Genomic DNA, 13,882 nt, shown 5'->3' with positions numbered 1-13,882 from the left:
CTGCACATGCTCATGCTCATGCTTCCTTTAAGCTTTCTTTTGATTAATTAATTCCCTAATTCATCAAAAATTTTCCCCCTTCCCGAAGTTCCACAACAAAGCTTATGAGTTATTGCTTCCTAGTTCATCACAAACTGGGTTGAATTATTAGTGTCGAAGCCTTTACTAAACTTTATTTATCGTGATTACATGAAAATACAAACTATAAAATTGAAGTTTTATGACCTTGAAACTCGTTACAAAGGTTCTGCCAGGGCACACAATTTTCAAATGGGCAAATAATTCAACCATCGAATATTCACCTCGTCCCTGCCATTTGAAACTGGAATAGGAGCGTATCATGTTGGGCGCAATAAAACAATGTTAGATATGTCGTGTGTGCGTGTGTGTAAGTAGGAGACGAATTAAAGTGGTCACAAACGGTCTTAATGAAGAACCAGCAGGGGAGAGGAGGATAGCATGCGGTAATGAAGAAGTTACCAGTGAATGACCCCGGGCGTGTCAATATGTGGTTCGCGTGTCCTGCGTGGCGCTTAATTATAAGATGAGAGTGATGCAAAAAAAAAAAAAAAAAGCGAATGGTGAGCCCAAAGACATATTAAAATAAAAATTAAGAAATCATTTTTTTTAAAAAAAAAGCCCAAATAAATGAAACCGTTGGCGTAAAAGACGAGTGACTGTGGCTATTCTGGAATGGGTGTGGGAAGCAAAGAAAGATGCAAATAATGATTAGACTCGGGCGCTGGAAGCGGTGAGTCGTTCCCTGTGGGGATCCTTATGAGGTTGTTTGGCGGTATGGGCGTGCTGCAACCGCTGGTGGGCCCCTTCCTGTGAGCCCCCGTCACTGTCGTCGCCGCCGCTGCTGGTGAGCCCAAATGACATGTCTCTTTGAGACATCCTGCTGCTCCCTCTCTCATGCATTCCTTCCTCCCGTTCCGTGCTCATCTTCCTGCTTCTCGATGATTGTCTGCTGCTCTTTCTGCTCGACACTTTTCCTCCACCCTTCTTGCTGCTCTTCTGCTTCAAATCTCTGGAGCTACTTTTCTTCTTGCTTAAATTTCGCGATTTCTTGCTGGATGTCACGCTTCCCTCTTCCCAACTCACGCTGCTGCTGCGGCTTGATTTCCCCCCCGTCTCATCAGAATCGGGCTCCTCCTCCTCATCCTCCTCCTCCTCCTCCTCTTCCTCTTCCTCTTCGGAGCCATCATCCTGCGGGGGCAAGGTGGCCGGCGACAGCGATGCAGGAATTACTTCCGGTGGAACCATGGACAGGAAACTCAGAGCAGTTACTACGTCGCTCATCAAAGGCCTCGCCCCTTCTTCCTCTTGGAGGCACATGGCCGCTACTGCCACAGCTTGATTCAGATCCTTTTCCGGGAAATGCTTCTTCAGTAGCGGATCCGCCATGTCTGGGAATTGTTTTGGATTTCTGAATAAGGGTTGTGCCTGCTCATTGCACCAGATGCTAAATTAACAAGGCAGGAATTTAACGGGACGAGCGGATTTAACATGATCACATACCCATGAAACTAAATTTTGCTCCTCATTGGGTTTGGTAGTATCAATGGCTCGTCGTCCGGTGATGAGCTCCAGCAGCACAACTCCAAAACCGTAGACGTCTGATTTCAAGGTGAGGTGTCCGGTCCTGATGTACTCGGGAGCAGAGTAGCCGTAAGTACCTGTAACTCCGGGGGATATAAGATTTGACCTGTCTCCCCCGGAAAGCTTGTTGAGCCCAAAATCAGATAGTTTGGGGTTAAGATTATCATCCAGCAAGATATTCGAGGATTTCAAGTCCCTGTAGACAACCGGTGGATTGGCCTTGTCATGCAAATACTCTAGTCCTCTGGCTGCTCCCGACGCTATTTTCATTCTGTTGAACCAATCCAATGGAGACTTGCCTTCCTCTGGCTCTGCCATGCACATTTGTCAATATTGTTATACGGCATGCAAAATGGATCTACTAATTTGATTCAACTAGATGAGGTGAAGGGATAGGGTACCAAAAAGACGATCACATAGAGAGCCCCCCGACATGTATTCATACACCAGAAGACGCTGGTCCCCATCGGCACAATAACCAACTAGATTCACCAGGTTTTCATGGTTGAGGCGACTCAAAACCGCAACCTCTGTCAGAAAATCCTTGCTGCCATTCATCCCATTTCGGTCCAACTGCTTCACAGCTACCACCTGTATGTGCCACCCACAAGCATAGGAGAGGTAAGTAATATTATTGAATTTGTATTTCTTCTGTTGCTTAATGAGAGCGGGGATGACCTTGCCGGTTGCCGGAATGGTGCCCTTGTACACTCGTCCAAATCCACCTTCACCCAGCAGGCATTCCTGCCTGAAATTCTTGGTGGCGGTTGCTAGCTCGCGGAAAGTGAATGCTTGCGCCTGAATGCTTGGGCTCTGACCTGGGTTTCCATTATCTGCCTTCCCAAAAACCGCAGCATGATAATTGTGAGACTTTATTTCTCGTGTTATTATTATTAGAAAAACAAGCAAACTAGTGCGTTCAATGCTATATATGCCGTTGACGATAGGAATTTTGGAGCGACTGTATTGGATTCAAACAACAGAAAGGAATGTACCCGGGGGTTTCAAAGCGACATGATCCTGAGGTGCAGATTCAAGGTCTCCGCCGCCAATGTTTTTCTTACTTTTCTGGGAGGTGAAACACGAGAAACAATTCATAGTGGCGCGGATGCAATCATCTAAGGCGAGAGATCAAGAAAGAAATGAAAAAAGAGAAAAGGAAAGAAAGAAAGGGAATTAATGAAAGGGAAGGGGCGAAGGGTCCCCCAAAAGAGATTGAAGGACCCTGCGCGGGAGGGGAGGGGAAGCTATGGGGAAGAAGGGAAAAGAGGGGGAAGCAAAGAAGGGAAAGCCATGGCGCATGTTTGAGGAGGGAAGAGAAAACGAAAGAACAATGGTTAACATTGGGAACAAGTCTGAGAGGGAAGGAGCGAAATGTGGGCAGATTTCAGCGCTCTTCCTTCTCCTTCCCCTTCCAGCCCTCCTCCTCTCGCGGATGCTCTGTTCATATGCAAATGCATGCATGTGCCAACTCGTGTGTGACTGCCACCGCAACACGTGGAGTTCTACGAGTCGGACACACCAAAGAAAGCCCGTTGTATCTTTCCCCTGTCGGCGGAGCCTTCCCACGAGGGGTTAGGACTTAGGACGAATAATAATAATAATAATAATATGCATTCACCCAACATTTTGTGACTGCGAGTGAGGGATGAGCTCCAAATTGAGAGGACCGAGACAGAAATTAGGAGCTAGGAAGGAAGGCGTGCAAGGAAAGAGACAATCAATAGATAAGTACTACCTCGTCTTCTACTTATATTATAAATATAAATAAAATTTTATAATTAAGATCGGAAGTAAGAAGTAAGCAGTATAAACACAACCGATGAGAGCAGAATTAGTAAATGAATGAATATATTCACTCAGTCGGCCAAGAATGGGCCGGTTCATTTCAGAAACGAAAAGGTCAAGGGAAATATAAAGGTGGGAATAAATAATGAAACAAAAGATACTATTCTGACGGGGCATCCAGCGGCGAGACTTAAGCGCTAAGCTTCGTTCGCCGCGCATATAAGCAGCCCTTCTGCAGCCCAAACAAACCCAACAGTAAGCAACGCTGAAGCGCAAGCGCGCCCAAAATTCAACACCCATGGATCTCCCCGAAGCCTGCATCGCCCACGTCCTTTCCTTCACCTCCCCCCGCGACGCCTGCAGGCTCTCCTGTGTTTCTTCCTCCTTCCGTTCCGCCGCCGACTCCGACGCCCTCTGGGATTCCTTCCTCCCTTCCGATTGGCTCTCCCTCCTCTCCCGTTCTTCCCCTCCCCCTTCCTTCTCTTCCAAGAAGCATCTCTACCTCTCTCTCTCCCGCCAACCCCTCCTCATCGACGACGACGGTCTCAAGGTAGGCATTCCTTCCCCTTCTTCCCTCATTATCCTCATTTCTCAATTTCGACTCTTTTGTTTTGTTTCATTCCAACCTCAGCAGATTTACGCTTATCCGTCCAATCTTAGTGCTGCGGTAATTCCTTTTTGCTTAGATCAGGGGTTTCAATCTTACGCCTCTATATTTTCGTTCATATTCAGAGCTTTTGGCTGGATAAATTATGCGGGGCGAAATGTTTCATGCTGTCCCCGAGAAGTCTCTCTATTGTTTGGGGATGCACTCCGAGGTATTGGAGGTGGAGGACTTCGGAGCCCAAGGGCAGGTGAGTGAATAGAACGCTGTGGTGTTTTCGTATTCTGCTTGTTTGTTGCGACGTGACCCGACTGGGGGGCCTTGCAGGTTTGAGGAGGTTGCTGAACTTTTGTGCGTGTGTTGGCTGGAAATGCGAGGGCGGATCAACACGCGCATGCTGTCTCCTTCAACTTCGTATGCAGCATACCTCGTGTTTAACTTAACTCCCAGCGCCTATGGGTTCGAACACCAACCGGTGGAGGTCTCCGTTGGCATTGCCGGGAATGACAGTGATGCTCGCAAGCGATCAGTCTATTTAGATCCAAACGGAGGAACACGGGGGCGACAACAACCAATTGTTCCCAGGCGTGCCAGCCTCTTCAATCGTGCGCGTATCCTGGGAGTTGAGGCAGGCACGCCCATTCCTGCAGAGAATGTCGATCCACAACCTCCAAACAAGAGAGCAGATGGATGGCTGGAGATCGAATTGGGAGACTTCTTCAACGAAGGAATAGATGATAAGGCCCTGGAAATGGCTGTTTGTGAAATCAAGGGGGGCCACTGGAAGAGCGGCCTTGTCATTCAAGGAATCGAGATTAGGCCCAAACCCAATAAGTGAACGCCTGCGCCGGCACCTTTCTTAATTTCACAAAAGTTCATCTTTTCCATTTTAACCTGACGCAGAGAGTAACCGAAAAAGTTAGAATGGCATGCATTGCCGCATTGCCAAAGTAGTATCTTGGTTCTGTTATTTCTTAGTTTTTTGGCTTCCTCAAATGGGTTTTGAAGTTTGTTATGTACGGATCTTGTGGCCTTTGTCGTTGTTTAATAAACTGAATCAAGATCATCCCGTTGAAGAAATGTACGCGCCTGCTTACATGGCTGCGGACTATTAATCATTTTTAGCCTTTAAGCATTTCTTTTAATTGTGCAAAGAAGACCAAGTAAAATCATATGAAATGAGACCTCTACACTCCAATGGAGGGTGCCAGGAATTCTGACAGATTTTCAAATGATGAGCTGCTTAAACTAACCAGTCAGCAATCAGCACAACCTTAAAGCAAATACTTGAGCGTGGCGTCCTGATCCATGGCCCTCGAGAGAATTGTATCTAGAGTCCCATTTTTGGCACGATTGATCGCGTTATGTCAAAGACCCGAGGGCAATTTCATAACCTGTTAGTTTCAGCATGGTTTATTTACATGGCCAGGAAAATACTGGAGCGAGGCTGCTGCACTTTTTTAAGATGCTTCATAGCATGCAAGATGAGCCCCGTCCCAGCTAGTCAACATTCGAAGTGGCTCCAATTCTACCTTGGGGGCAAAATAACCAACAGTATGCTCAAAGCTGTTAGACTTTGCATGAGTGCGCTCAGGATCCATTGTTTAAGCGGAAAAATCTCGCAACAAATGCGCTGTGTCTAGGGAGGAAACAAAAACAGGAACACGCAATTAGCAATCTTTCCTCATACGTGCATTGCGTCCTACCTTTGAGCTGAATAAATTAGAAGAGGCTAATAAACAACTGACACCACAACCAACAATTTCGAAAGCCACGTTAAGATATGATAGCTCCTTATTAAGAACATCTAATAGAACCATCATTGGTGCAAACATCCAAATCAAAAACACACTTTTGTAAAGGATAACAGAACCACTATCACACGCATGCATGCGTGCATGCACACAGCGGGGATGGAGATCTACTAATAAGAGTGCAGGGGAAAGCAATGTTAGGACAACACGAGTCTATATCTCAGAAATTGGATGCATAAAGACAAACAGGCCGAAGACAGATATATCTGGGCTCCAACTATTCCTCCTCTTCCGCCTCCTCCAGCCAGTTAACAAAGGGTTCCAGGGCCTTCACGAAGGTTTGCCTGCAGCATAGAAAATAATCAACTTCACCCGACGAGTAATACAGAAAATTTGGTTTAAAAAATGCACGCCCCTCCCCCCCCCCGGGGGGGGGGGGGGGACACAGAACAATCGACCTCTCCACAATAATTGCATACCTTCCCTTGGTGTTCGTTCCTTTCCGGAACCAATGAAGAATGGTATCTTCTGCCAGAACATCCTGGTCATAAAGAGACCTAACAATCTCAGGGAAGAGCTTCATCAATTTAGCGTCCTCATAGCATTGCATCTGTACTTTGTACATCAGTTCCAGCTCAAGTTTCCCACTGGTGCAGAAAGTATTCAACAGTTCCGCCCAAGTTTTAACCTTAAATCATCAACATAGCACTGTCATCAATAAGCTCCAAAAAGCAAAAATATTTTACATTTAACATACTAATTCATCAAGAAGGCTGCACACCCAAACGCCTTTTTGCTCCCAACAAGAAACCAAAGTAAATCCATTTAACTAACAAATAAGATTCTGAGAAAACATCAAATAAGCACAGTGAAGGCATGCATTACACCTGACGCAGGGCCGCATTTGCATTCTGTTGCTGATTTTTCCCTGACCACTGAACAGCATCCATTAAGACATCCCACAGAACCCTCACAACCTCTGTGTCTGGTAACTTAGCATCTCTAACCCGCACCTTCACGGTTTCTATGACCTCAGGTATATCAGTTTCCTCTGTTATCTGAGTTGTAAGAGCAGACTTCATCTCCTTAAGTTTCACCTCAAAGATTTTCTTCTCATTATACTCCACCAAGGCTGCCAGTCCTTCCTTGCTAAGAAGTTGAAAATGAATACACATTTATAAGTTGCATCTTGGTTGATGATATTAATTATTACCCAAAAAAAAACCCTCAAAACCACACCGCCAAACCAGAATACACTGACTACATTCCCAGTACAGTGATTTAAAAACCGCGTCAATAATTCCTTCTCCCAGAACAGTTTATAGAGAATGACAAGGAAAACCACATTTAGATACTCCGTCATTGCTTTTTTTACTATCAGTTTGAAGAAAATGTCTGTTTTTATCTATCTGTCAGCATTAACTAATACTTTTCCAATTATACCCTCATATTTACCAAATTCGATTAAGCAAGAGAAAATTATGAAAGAATAGATAAAATGAATTAAGGAAATTAAGGACAAATTAGATAATTTAAAAGGAATTGACCTGGCAACATAAACAGAAGCAGATAGAGTAATCAATTAACAACCACTAGTTATAATGCTAAGCAACTGAACAGAGATGATGAGAAATAATACCAGCAAATGCTTTAGCTATAAAACATTGATACCCCACTCTAATTTATGATTCTGGCCGCCCATTCAGCACCATCCCAAAAAGTTTAACAAAAACCCAAGGACACTTATTTTTCCTTTCCTATTACGGACTTCAAAGATTAAGAATTTTTTTTTTTTCCATTTTTGGCCAGAAAAGATTAAGAGAGAGATTAGAACTCTAAAATACCTGAGCAACAAAACCGACTTGAATAATTAAAATTGTAAATGATGAACAACAAAACCGGCTTGAATAATTAAAATTGTAAATGACAGCAGTCATTTCCAGGACTCATCATTCCTTCTCCCTGAATTTATATGGTCGTGTCAGAACGATGTTTTCAAGGCATCATTAAGGCTATAATACTAATAGTTGTTTCTTTCTGATTACTCTCCGGCCCATGTGCCAGATAACATTGGGCCCCATCGGTGTGCCAGGATATACGAGGATGTTATCACATGTTTAATATCTGATTTTGTGAGGAAAATGTGTTGATTAGAAATTTGAAGAATAAGTTCAGGGAGAAGGAATAATTAGAAAGTAGAAACTGACAATTTAACTTTGAATTTATCCAACTACTTAAGACGTTGGGATACCGCCAAAAAAAAAAGGGAGTTTAGAATCAAACCCATAATTAAAATGTCACAAAATCACATGCTCCCAAATTACACAGACAGATCTTACTAGCACTAACCTTCTCAAAATGAAATCATCAAGTAATCAGCATGATAAGTTACTGACATGTCCGTAAAGAAATGTCTGAACCACTAATAAGTAAATCTTACTTGAAATGATCGGCAAAAGCATCATTAGATCTTTTTGCAGGAGGGAAGAAGTCCAATAGATTATCCTCCACTTTTCCCCGCTTCAGAATTGATATGAGATCATCAAGGCTGTTGTCAACCAGATACTCCTTGAAGAAGTCAGTTATGAATGACAGGACTAACCCTTTGGCCACAAGGTTATCTTTGAGAAGTGGCTGGAACACAGTTTCTGGTGGGAGACCCGATAGCTTCTGGGAGAATGCAAGTGCTGTGAAAATTGCCAGCTTTTTCCTTTCATTTTCCTCAAACAGTTCCAATGACTGCAGAAATTTTCGCATGACATTCTCAAGATTCTTGATAAGAAAAGGCCTGCGCCGCAAAATCTTCTGTATGTAGATTACAGACGGTGATATGACTTCACGCTTTGGCTCACACTCAATTATAGAGTAAGGATGACGCTCCCCCTCATCAGGCTTGGTAGTTCCAGGTTGCGTACGCCCCCCAGTGAAAACAACCTGTGGTAATGCAACAGGCCGATACACTATCAGCATGAATCAGAACTAGCAATAACAAACTAGGATAGTCCAACAGACTAAGAATATTGCTGTCACTAGATACGCAGTCTGCACAAAATGACTACTACTGCAGTGCACTTGCAGATCCCGAAATCAATTTATGTGGTCACAAAAACCTAAAATAACAATTTTTTTTGTGGGGGAATTAAATTTCCTTTGCATAAATCAAATAGGGCAAAAGAGAATTCAAATATTCAAATATTCAAAATAAATAGTATGGCTAATTTTTTTGCAAATGCACAAGTAAAGATTACGGAACTGAAATTTTAACTTCAATGTCCTCCTAATTTATCAAGTTTTGCAACTATATCAGCATTCATAGTTATTTAGAAGACCACAACAGTACAAAAAAAATATCAATCAAGAGACTCCTTAATGCTGAAAAAACTAACAAACAAGCATTGCTTTAGTCATCTATGTAAATAAAGCGTTTAGGACAACCATCCTCTTACTTTAAATCAGCCAAGCATCACTTTTGTCATCTGTGTTAACATGTGAAAATTTGGTATTACCAATATGATTTGAACCTCAAACTTAATGATAAGGCTGTACATGAGAAATGAAGAGAGTTTCAATCTAAGAACAGATTGATAACAAATCTATTAATGATGACATGATAACATGGACCTCAGACAAACGGTAGCCACTAACGATATCACTGCCAGAATAATAGATAACAGTAGACAATAATACATTGCACGACATAACGCACAGAATGTTAATAGAAGTACAGAACAGAAGTTATTTAAGAAAGGCACACTATCACAGTAAAAGAAGCTAGGTAGACTTCAATGCCAAGATGCTATGTATCAAATTTGTAGAACTCTCTACATACAAATCGAGAATGAAAAAAATTCCAGACAGGATATCAACACTAAATCAATTGAAAAAAACTATACTGTTTGAGAGAGCTTGCCTCAAAAAAGGTGTCACCGTATCTTGAGAAGTTAAGGTCTGAGGACTCAATGCTCTTAGCAACAAGTTCCTGTAAACATAAAATTACTTAATCAGCCTAAGTAAAAACAGTATGCACATGCAGCATGGAGCATGCACCAAAATAGTCAAATACAGGCTAGCATTTAAAATTGTGTTCCATATTACCAGATCACCAGCATTATCCAAGTAAATCTGGACCACTGCATCCGAAAATGCTGCAGGGTCCAGTGGTGCTGCAATATTCCGTTTGCGGGTCTTAATCCGCGTACCACTGAAAATTGCAAAAAACAATACAAGAGACAAAAGGTTCAATAAAGATATTGCATCCGCCAGAAACAATGCATGAAAATTAAATTAAATTAGATTTCGTTGGTGATCAATGAAACCAGCAAAATCAAAACAAATTTTAAGCTTGACAGTGACAACCAGATCATATTGATAATTAACTTGAGGCCATGGGTATGTACACGTAACATAATATTTACATTATATAAGTCTGCTAAAACTGTAAAAAGCAAAATCGATCTAGAGATGAATCAGTAAGCACATTTGTATACACACGGTGTCCTCAAACAATTGGTGTCACTTCCAAAACTTGGTCTCATCCACTCTAAATTCAGAGTAAATAAGTAGGAAAAATATTTAAACCCCAGATACGAACAGAAGTTTCAAGACCTACAAAGTGTAGGATCTACTGTATGTGGACATAACAGCAATATAAAAGACTTTATTCAAACGCAAAGACCAGAACAAAGCAGTTGTTAAAAAAAAAAAAAAAAAAACTTACCCAAGAGTGGGTCTCTCCTTCGAGCTGCATCAAGAACACTCAAGATTAGTCAAGTGGGAAGCAAGTATAACATAACCAATAAAAGGAAAAAAAAATATACTTTCAAGATCTGAAAGAAGAAAGTGTTCCCAGAACCGAATCGTCTGTCCAACAATACGAAAATTATTCAAGAAAAAGTTAACGTCGTTTAAAAACTCAAGTGAAAAATCCACAAATCGAATTACAATATGGAAGAAAATCGAAGCCCTATTCCCCATGAAAATTAATGACGCAAGAGAAACAAGGTGAGAAGAAAATAATAATTCGCCGACCAGCATACCAAAATGCACGTTCTTTCCTCAAAGATGCCATGCCAATTACTTATAGGTAGAATGGACATACATAATATTGCCTAACGAAAGGGTGGATCAGGTTGCGAAGACCTATAAAACTCCTCGGGCGGTATTGGGTTAAGAAACCCTAAAGACGCAAGCATACCCAAAGAAATTCATGGAAGCAAATATAAAACAGACCCATGGAGAGCATATATGTATCAAGATCATTCAACCAAAAAAGAGAAAAGAAAAGCCGTAATCACTCAAGAAGAGAATTAGAATGGTTGGGTTCTGAGGATGGCGAAACAGTTCACAATAAAGGCTACTCTTCAGATCAGCAAAACAGAAAAGACGATGCCTAATCATAAAGATGGAAAAAGATACCTCATAAACCAAGATGAAATTGGATCGGAAGGTCGGTGAGTCTGAGAGACTCTGCGCTTGATTGGGGAATGGGATGGGATGAACGACGAGAAAGAACAGAAAGGGATCCAGGCCGCGTGCTGAGCTCCGGCACTGATATTTATTCGAGAGGATTAAAAAGTATTTTTTAAATAAATGAATAATAATACTCTTAGATAGAACCTAATAATAGAGTTAATTTTAATCTTAATATACAAATTATTTTCTATATCTATCAATTTTTTTCAAATCATCCATATTATACTCCCTCAACTATATCAAGTATGAGATGGAGGGAAAATATAATAAAGATGATTAAAGTATTTTAAAAAAAGCATGTTATATTTATTATAATTAACTAACTTACGTAACTTCTTTAATTTAATCAAATTAATTAAATAGATTTTATATTAAATACCGCACCAAAAATAAAGAAAAGAAATAGTTAATGATACAATCAACCAACAAATTATGACCTAATTATTCAGATTTATCCAATCAAAGTAATTAAGAATTCCGAATTGAAACAAAGAATATTTATTGAACTATAAGAAAAGTATCATTATTATGCTTGATCTCTTTCTTACTTTAAAAACATAATTTAGTTCAATGGTTAACACCATTAAAAAATATAAAAAATATTAGTTTTAACTAAAATTTATATTAAAATAAATTTTATTTACCATTTTATCCTCATTTTAATAGTTTTTAAATTATATTTTTATAGTTACACCAATTCATTCAAAACATAAAAGATTTGATTAAAAATTTAAGTATTTTTAATATATATATATACTTGACTAAATATGTTTATAAATTTTTATAATAAAAATATTTTTAAAAGTTTAAATTATAAATTTAAATAATTTATAAAATCTTTCAAATTTATATCATTTAAACTTTACGATAAATAAAACTATGTATTAAAAATATATTTTTAAAATTTAAGAGAAATCAAAATAAATAATTTATAATGAATGTGATAAACAAATTAAAATTATAAAATTTTACGATTTAAATCAAAATGAATAAATTCTATAAGTTATTAGAAATTTTAAAAATACATATATTGGAATTATTTTTTGATTTTGTAAAAAATATTTTTAGAAAAATATAAATTTCTAAAGGAAAAATGGTAAATAAAGACCGGTTTCATATTGCAAATATGAAATCTTGGTAAAACATCTGAAATACCCCTCAGTCAAGTTGTGATTTAGTCTACTGAAATTGTCATTTGCTAAAATGAATTTGTCATTTTCCATAGTTAACTTGTCATTTGGCATATCATTGGCCAAGTTGTGATTTGGTCTAATGAAGTTGTCATTCGCTAAAGTAAACTTGTCATTTCCTATAATCAACTTGTCACTTGGCCGAGGAGTATTTCAGACATTTCACCAAGATTTCACATTTGTAATATGAGACTATGTCTTTATTTGTCATTTTTTAAATTAAGAATCTCAAATCATAATTTCACATATTAGGGGTTTTCATTTGTCATTTTCCCATTTCGAAATAATTATTATGTTAAAAAAATAATTTAGTCAAAAATAACTTAAAGTCAAATTTAACAGTTAATTAACGGTTTGGTAGATAGAAATATAATCTTAAATATAGAAAATAGGTTTGTATAACACACGTTTTAATTTTAGAGAGGAGATTTTCAAAATAATTTTAAGATAAGCTTATATACATTTTCAAAATAGAGAGTAGATTTTCATGATTAAGATAAAATAAAGACGTGATAGGTGTATTTTCCTTTATTGTCAATGACACAGGAGTACTGTTTTTCTCAAGAGGGATTGAACTTAAGGCGGTTTCTCTCGGATAAGTGTTTTTGTTTAATTTCTCGAAGTTCATTTTGGACCAAAAACTAAGTGTCATCGAATCAATGCGATTAACTCGTTCTTCTATTATTGGCCTGAGGAAAAACTATTCTCTCTTTTTTTTCCAAGAAAACAGGAGAAACAGAGTGAAAATGAAAAGAAGTAGGCTTGCAAAAAGCCCATTCAGCCTTCATTCTTTTGGGTGAGGGCGGACGTAGGAGAACCCTAGAACCCAGAATCGCTTGACGCCCCCGGACTGGAAAACCACCCCAAAAAAAATGGGCGGGTCAGGCCAACTAACCAAGAGATGAGTTGAATGAATAATTCAGTCCCGGTTTTGCTCAAACGGTCAAAATTTTTTCTTCAAAGCAAACTGATTGTAATTATTAAATTAAAACCCATCAATATTACTCAGGCTATTCTCTTTGGCCAAAATTAATCTCACTACTAGTACATCTTTTTGCCAAAAAAATTGCCTGCTCGTTGCGAATCTGTGAGATTTGATGGCCACAAAATGGTATTTGTGTGATTAGCGTGTGTATTTGTGTGATATATTTTTGACAAGATGATTAATATTTCTGCGATTAGCGTCAAGTTTGTGAAAAAGCTAAATAAGTAATGTTAGGTTATTGGTTTTTTTAATTATCCATAGATACAATCAAATCTTCTTCTTTTTTCATTTTTAAACACCTTTTTAAGAAAAAATAGAGAAAATTGGTCATTAGATATTTATTAGTAAGAAGGGCCTAATAAATTTTTATATACAGCAAGTATTAGTACTTTGTAAATTTTGTATATATGAAATACTAATACTATGATTCAAATCATTCTCGCAAAACATTTTACCCAATTTTTCCTTCTTTTTTTTTTAATCTTCC

General features: G+C 39.0%; 3 protein-coding genes across 3 annotated transcripts; 1 reads left to right on the top strand and 2 right to left on the bottom strand.

Annotated features, from left to right (window-relative positions):
- Positions 1-669: 669 nt before the first annotated feature.
- Positions 670-3,066, bottom strand: LOC114746262 (probable serine/threonine-protein kinase PBL25). Its single transcript, XM_028934492.1, has 5 exons — positions 2,945-3,066; positions 2,281-2,563; positions 2,004-2,193; positions 1,522-1,913; positions 670-1,446 (listed from the first exon to the last, which is right to left on the bottom strand). The coding sequence occupies exons 1-5, from the start codon at positions 3,064-3,066 to the stop codon at positions 730-732; spliced, it is 1,704 nt and encodes a 567-aa protein (XP_028790325.1). The 3' UTR covers positions 670-729.
- Positions 3,067-3,609: 543 nt separating this feature from the next.
- On the top strand, positions 3,610-5,200 carry LOC114746194 (F-box protein PP2-B10-like). Its single transcript, XM_028934393.1, has 3 exons — positions 3,610-3,940; positions 4,123-4,244; positions 4,322-5,200. The coding sequence occupies exons 1-3, from the start codon at positions 3,689-3,691 to the stop codon at positions 4,830-4,832; spliced, it is 885 nt and encodes a 294-aa protein (XP_028790226.1). The 5' UTR covers positions 3,610-3,688; the 3' UTR covers positions 4,833-5,200.
- Positions 5,201-5,738: 538 nt separating this feature from the next.
- LOC114746235 (basic leucine zipper and W2 domain-containing protein 2-like) lies at positions 5,739-11,278 on the bottom strand. Its single transcript, XM_028934459.1, has 8 exons — positions 11,164-11,278; positions 10,466-10,489; positions 9,844-9,949; positions 9,659-9,727; positions 8,189-8,682; positions 6,636-6,897; positions 6,228-6,436; positions 5,739-6,092 (listed from the first exon to the last, which is right to left on the bottom strand). The coding sequence occupies exons 1-8, from the start codon at positions 11,166-11,168 to the stop codon at positions 6,026-6,028; spliced, it is 1,236 nt and encodes a 411-aa protein (XP_028790292.1). The 5' UTR covers positions 11,169-11,278; the 3' UTR covers positions 5,739-6,025.
- Between the last annotated feature and the right edge of the window lie 2,604 nt (positions 11,279-13,882).

The sequence above is a fragment of the Neltuma alba genome, unplaced genomic scaffold (genome assembly GCF_004799145.2).
Source record: "Neltuma alba isolate B1F8T4 unplaced genomic scaffold, ASM479914v2 tig00004928_pilon, whole genome shotgun sequence".
Classification (NCBI taxonomy): Eukaryota; Viridiplantae; Streptophyta; class Magnoliopsida; order Fabales; family Fabaceae; genus Neltuma; species Neltuma alba.
Note: the sequence above shows the minus strand (reverse complement) of the source record. Positions and strands in the feature narration are given on the sequence as shown.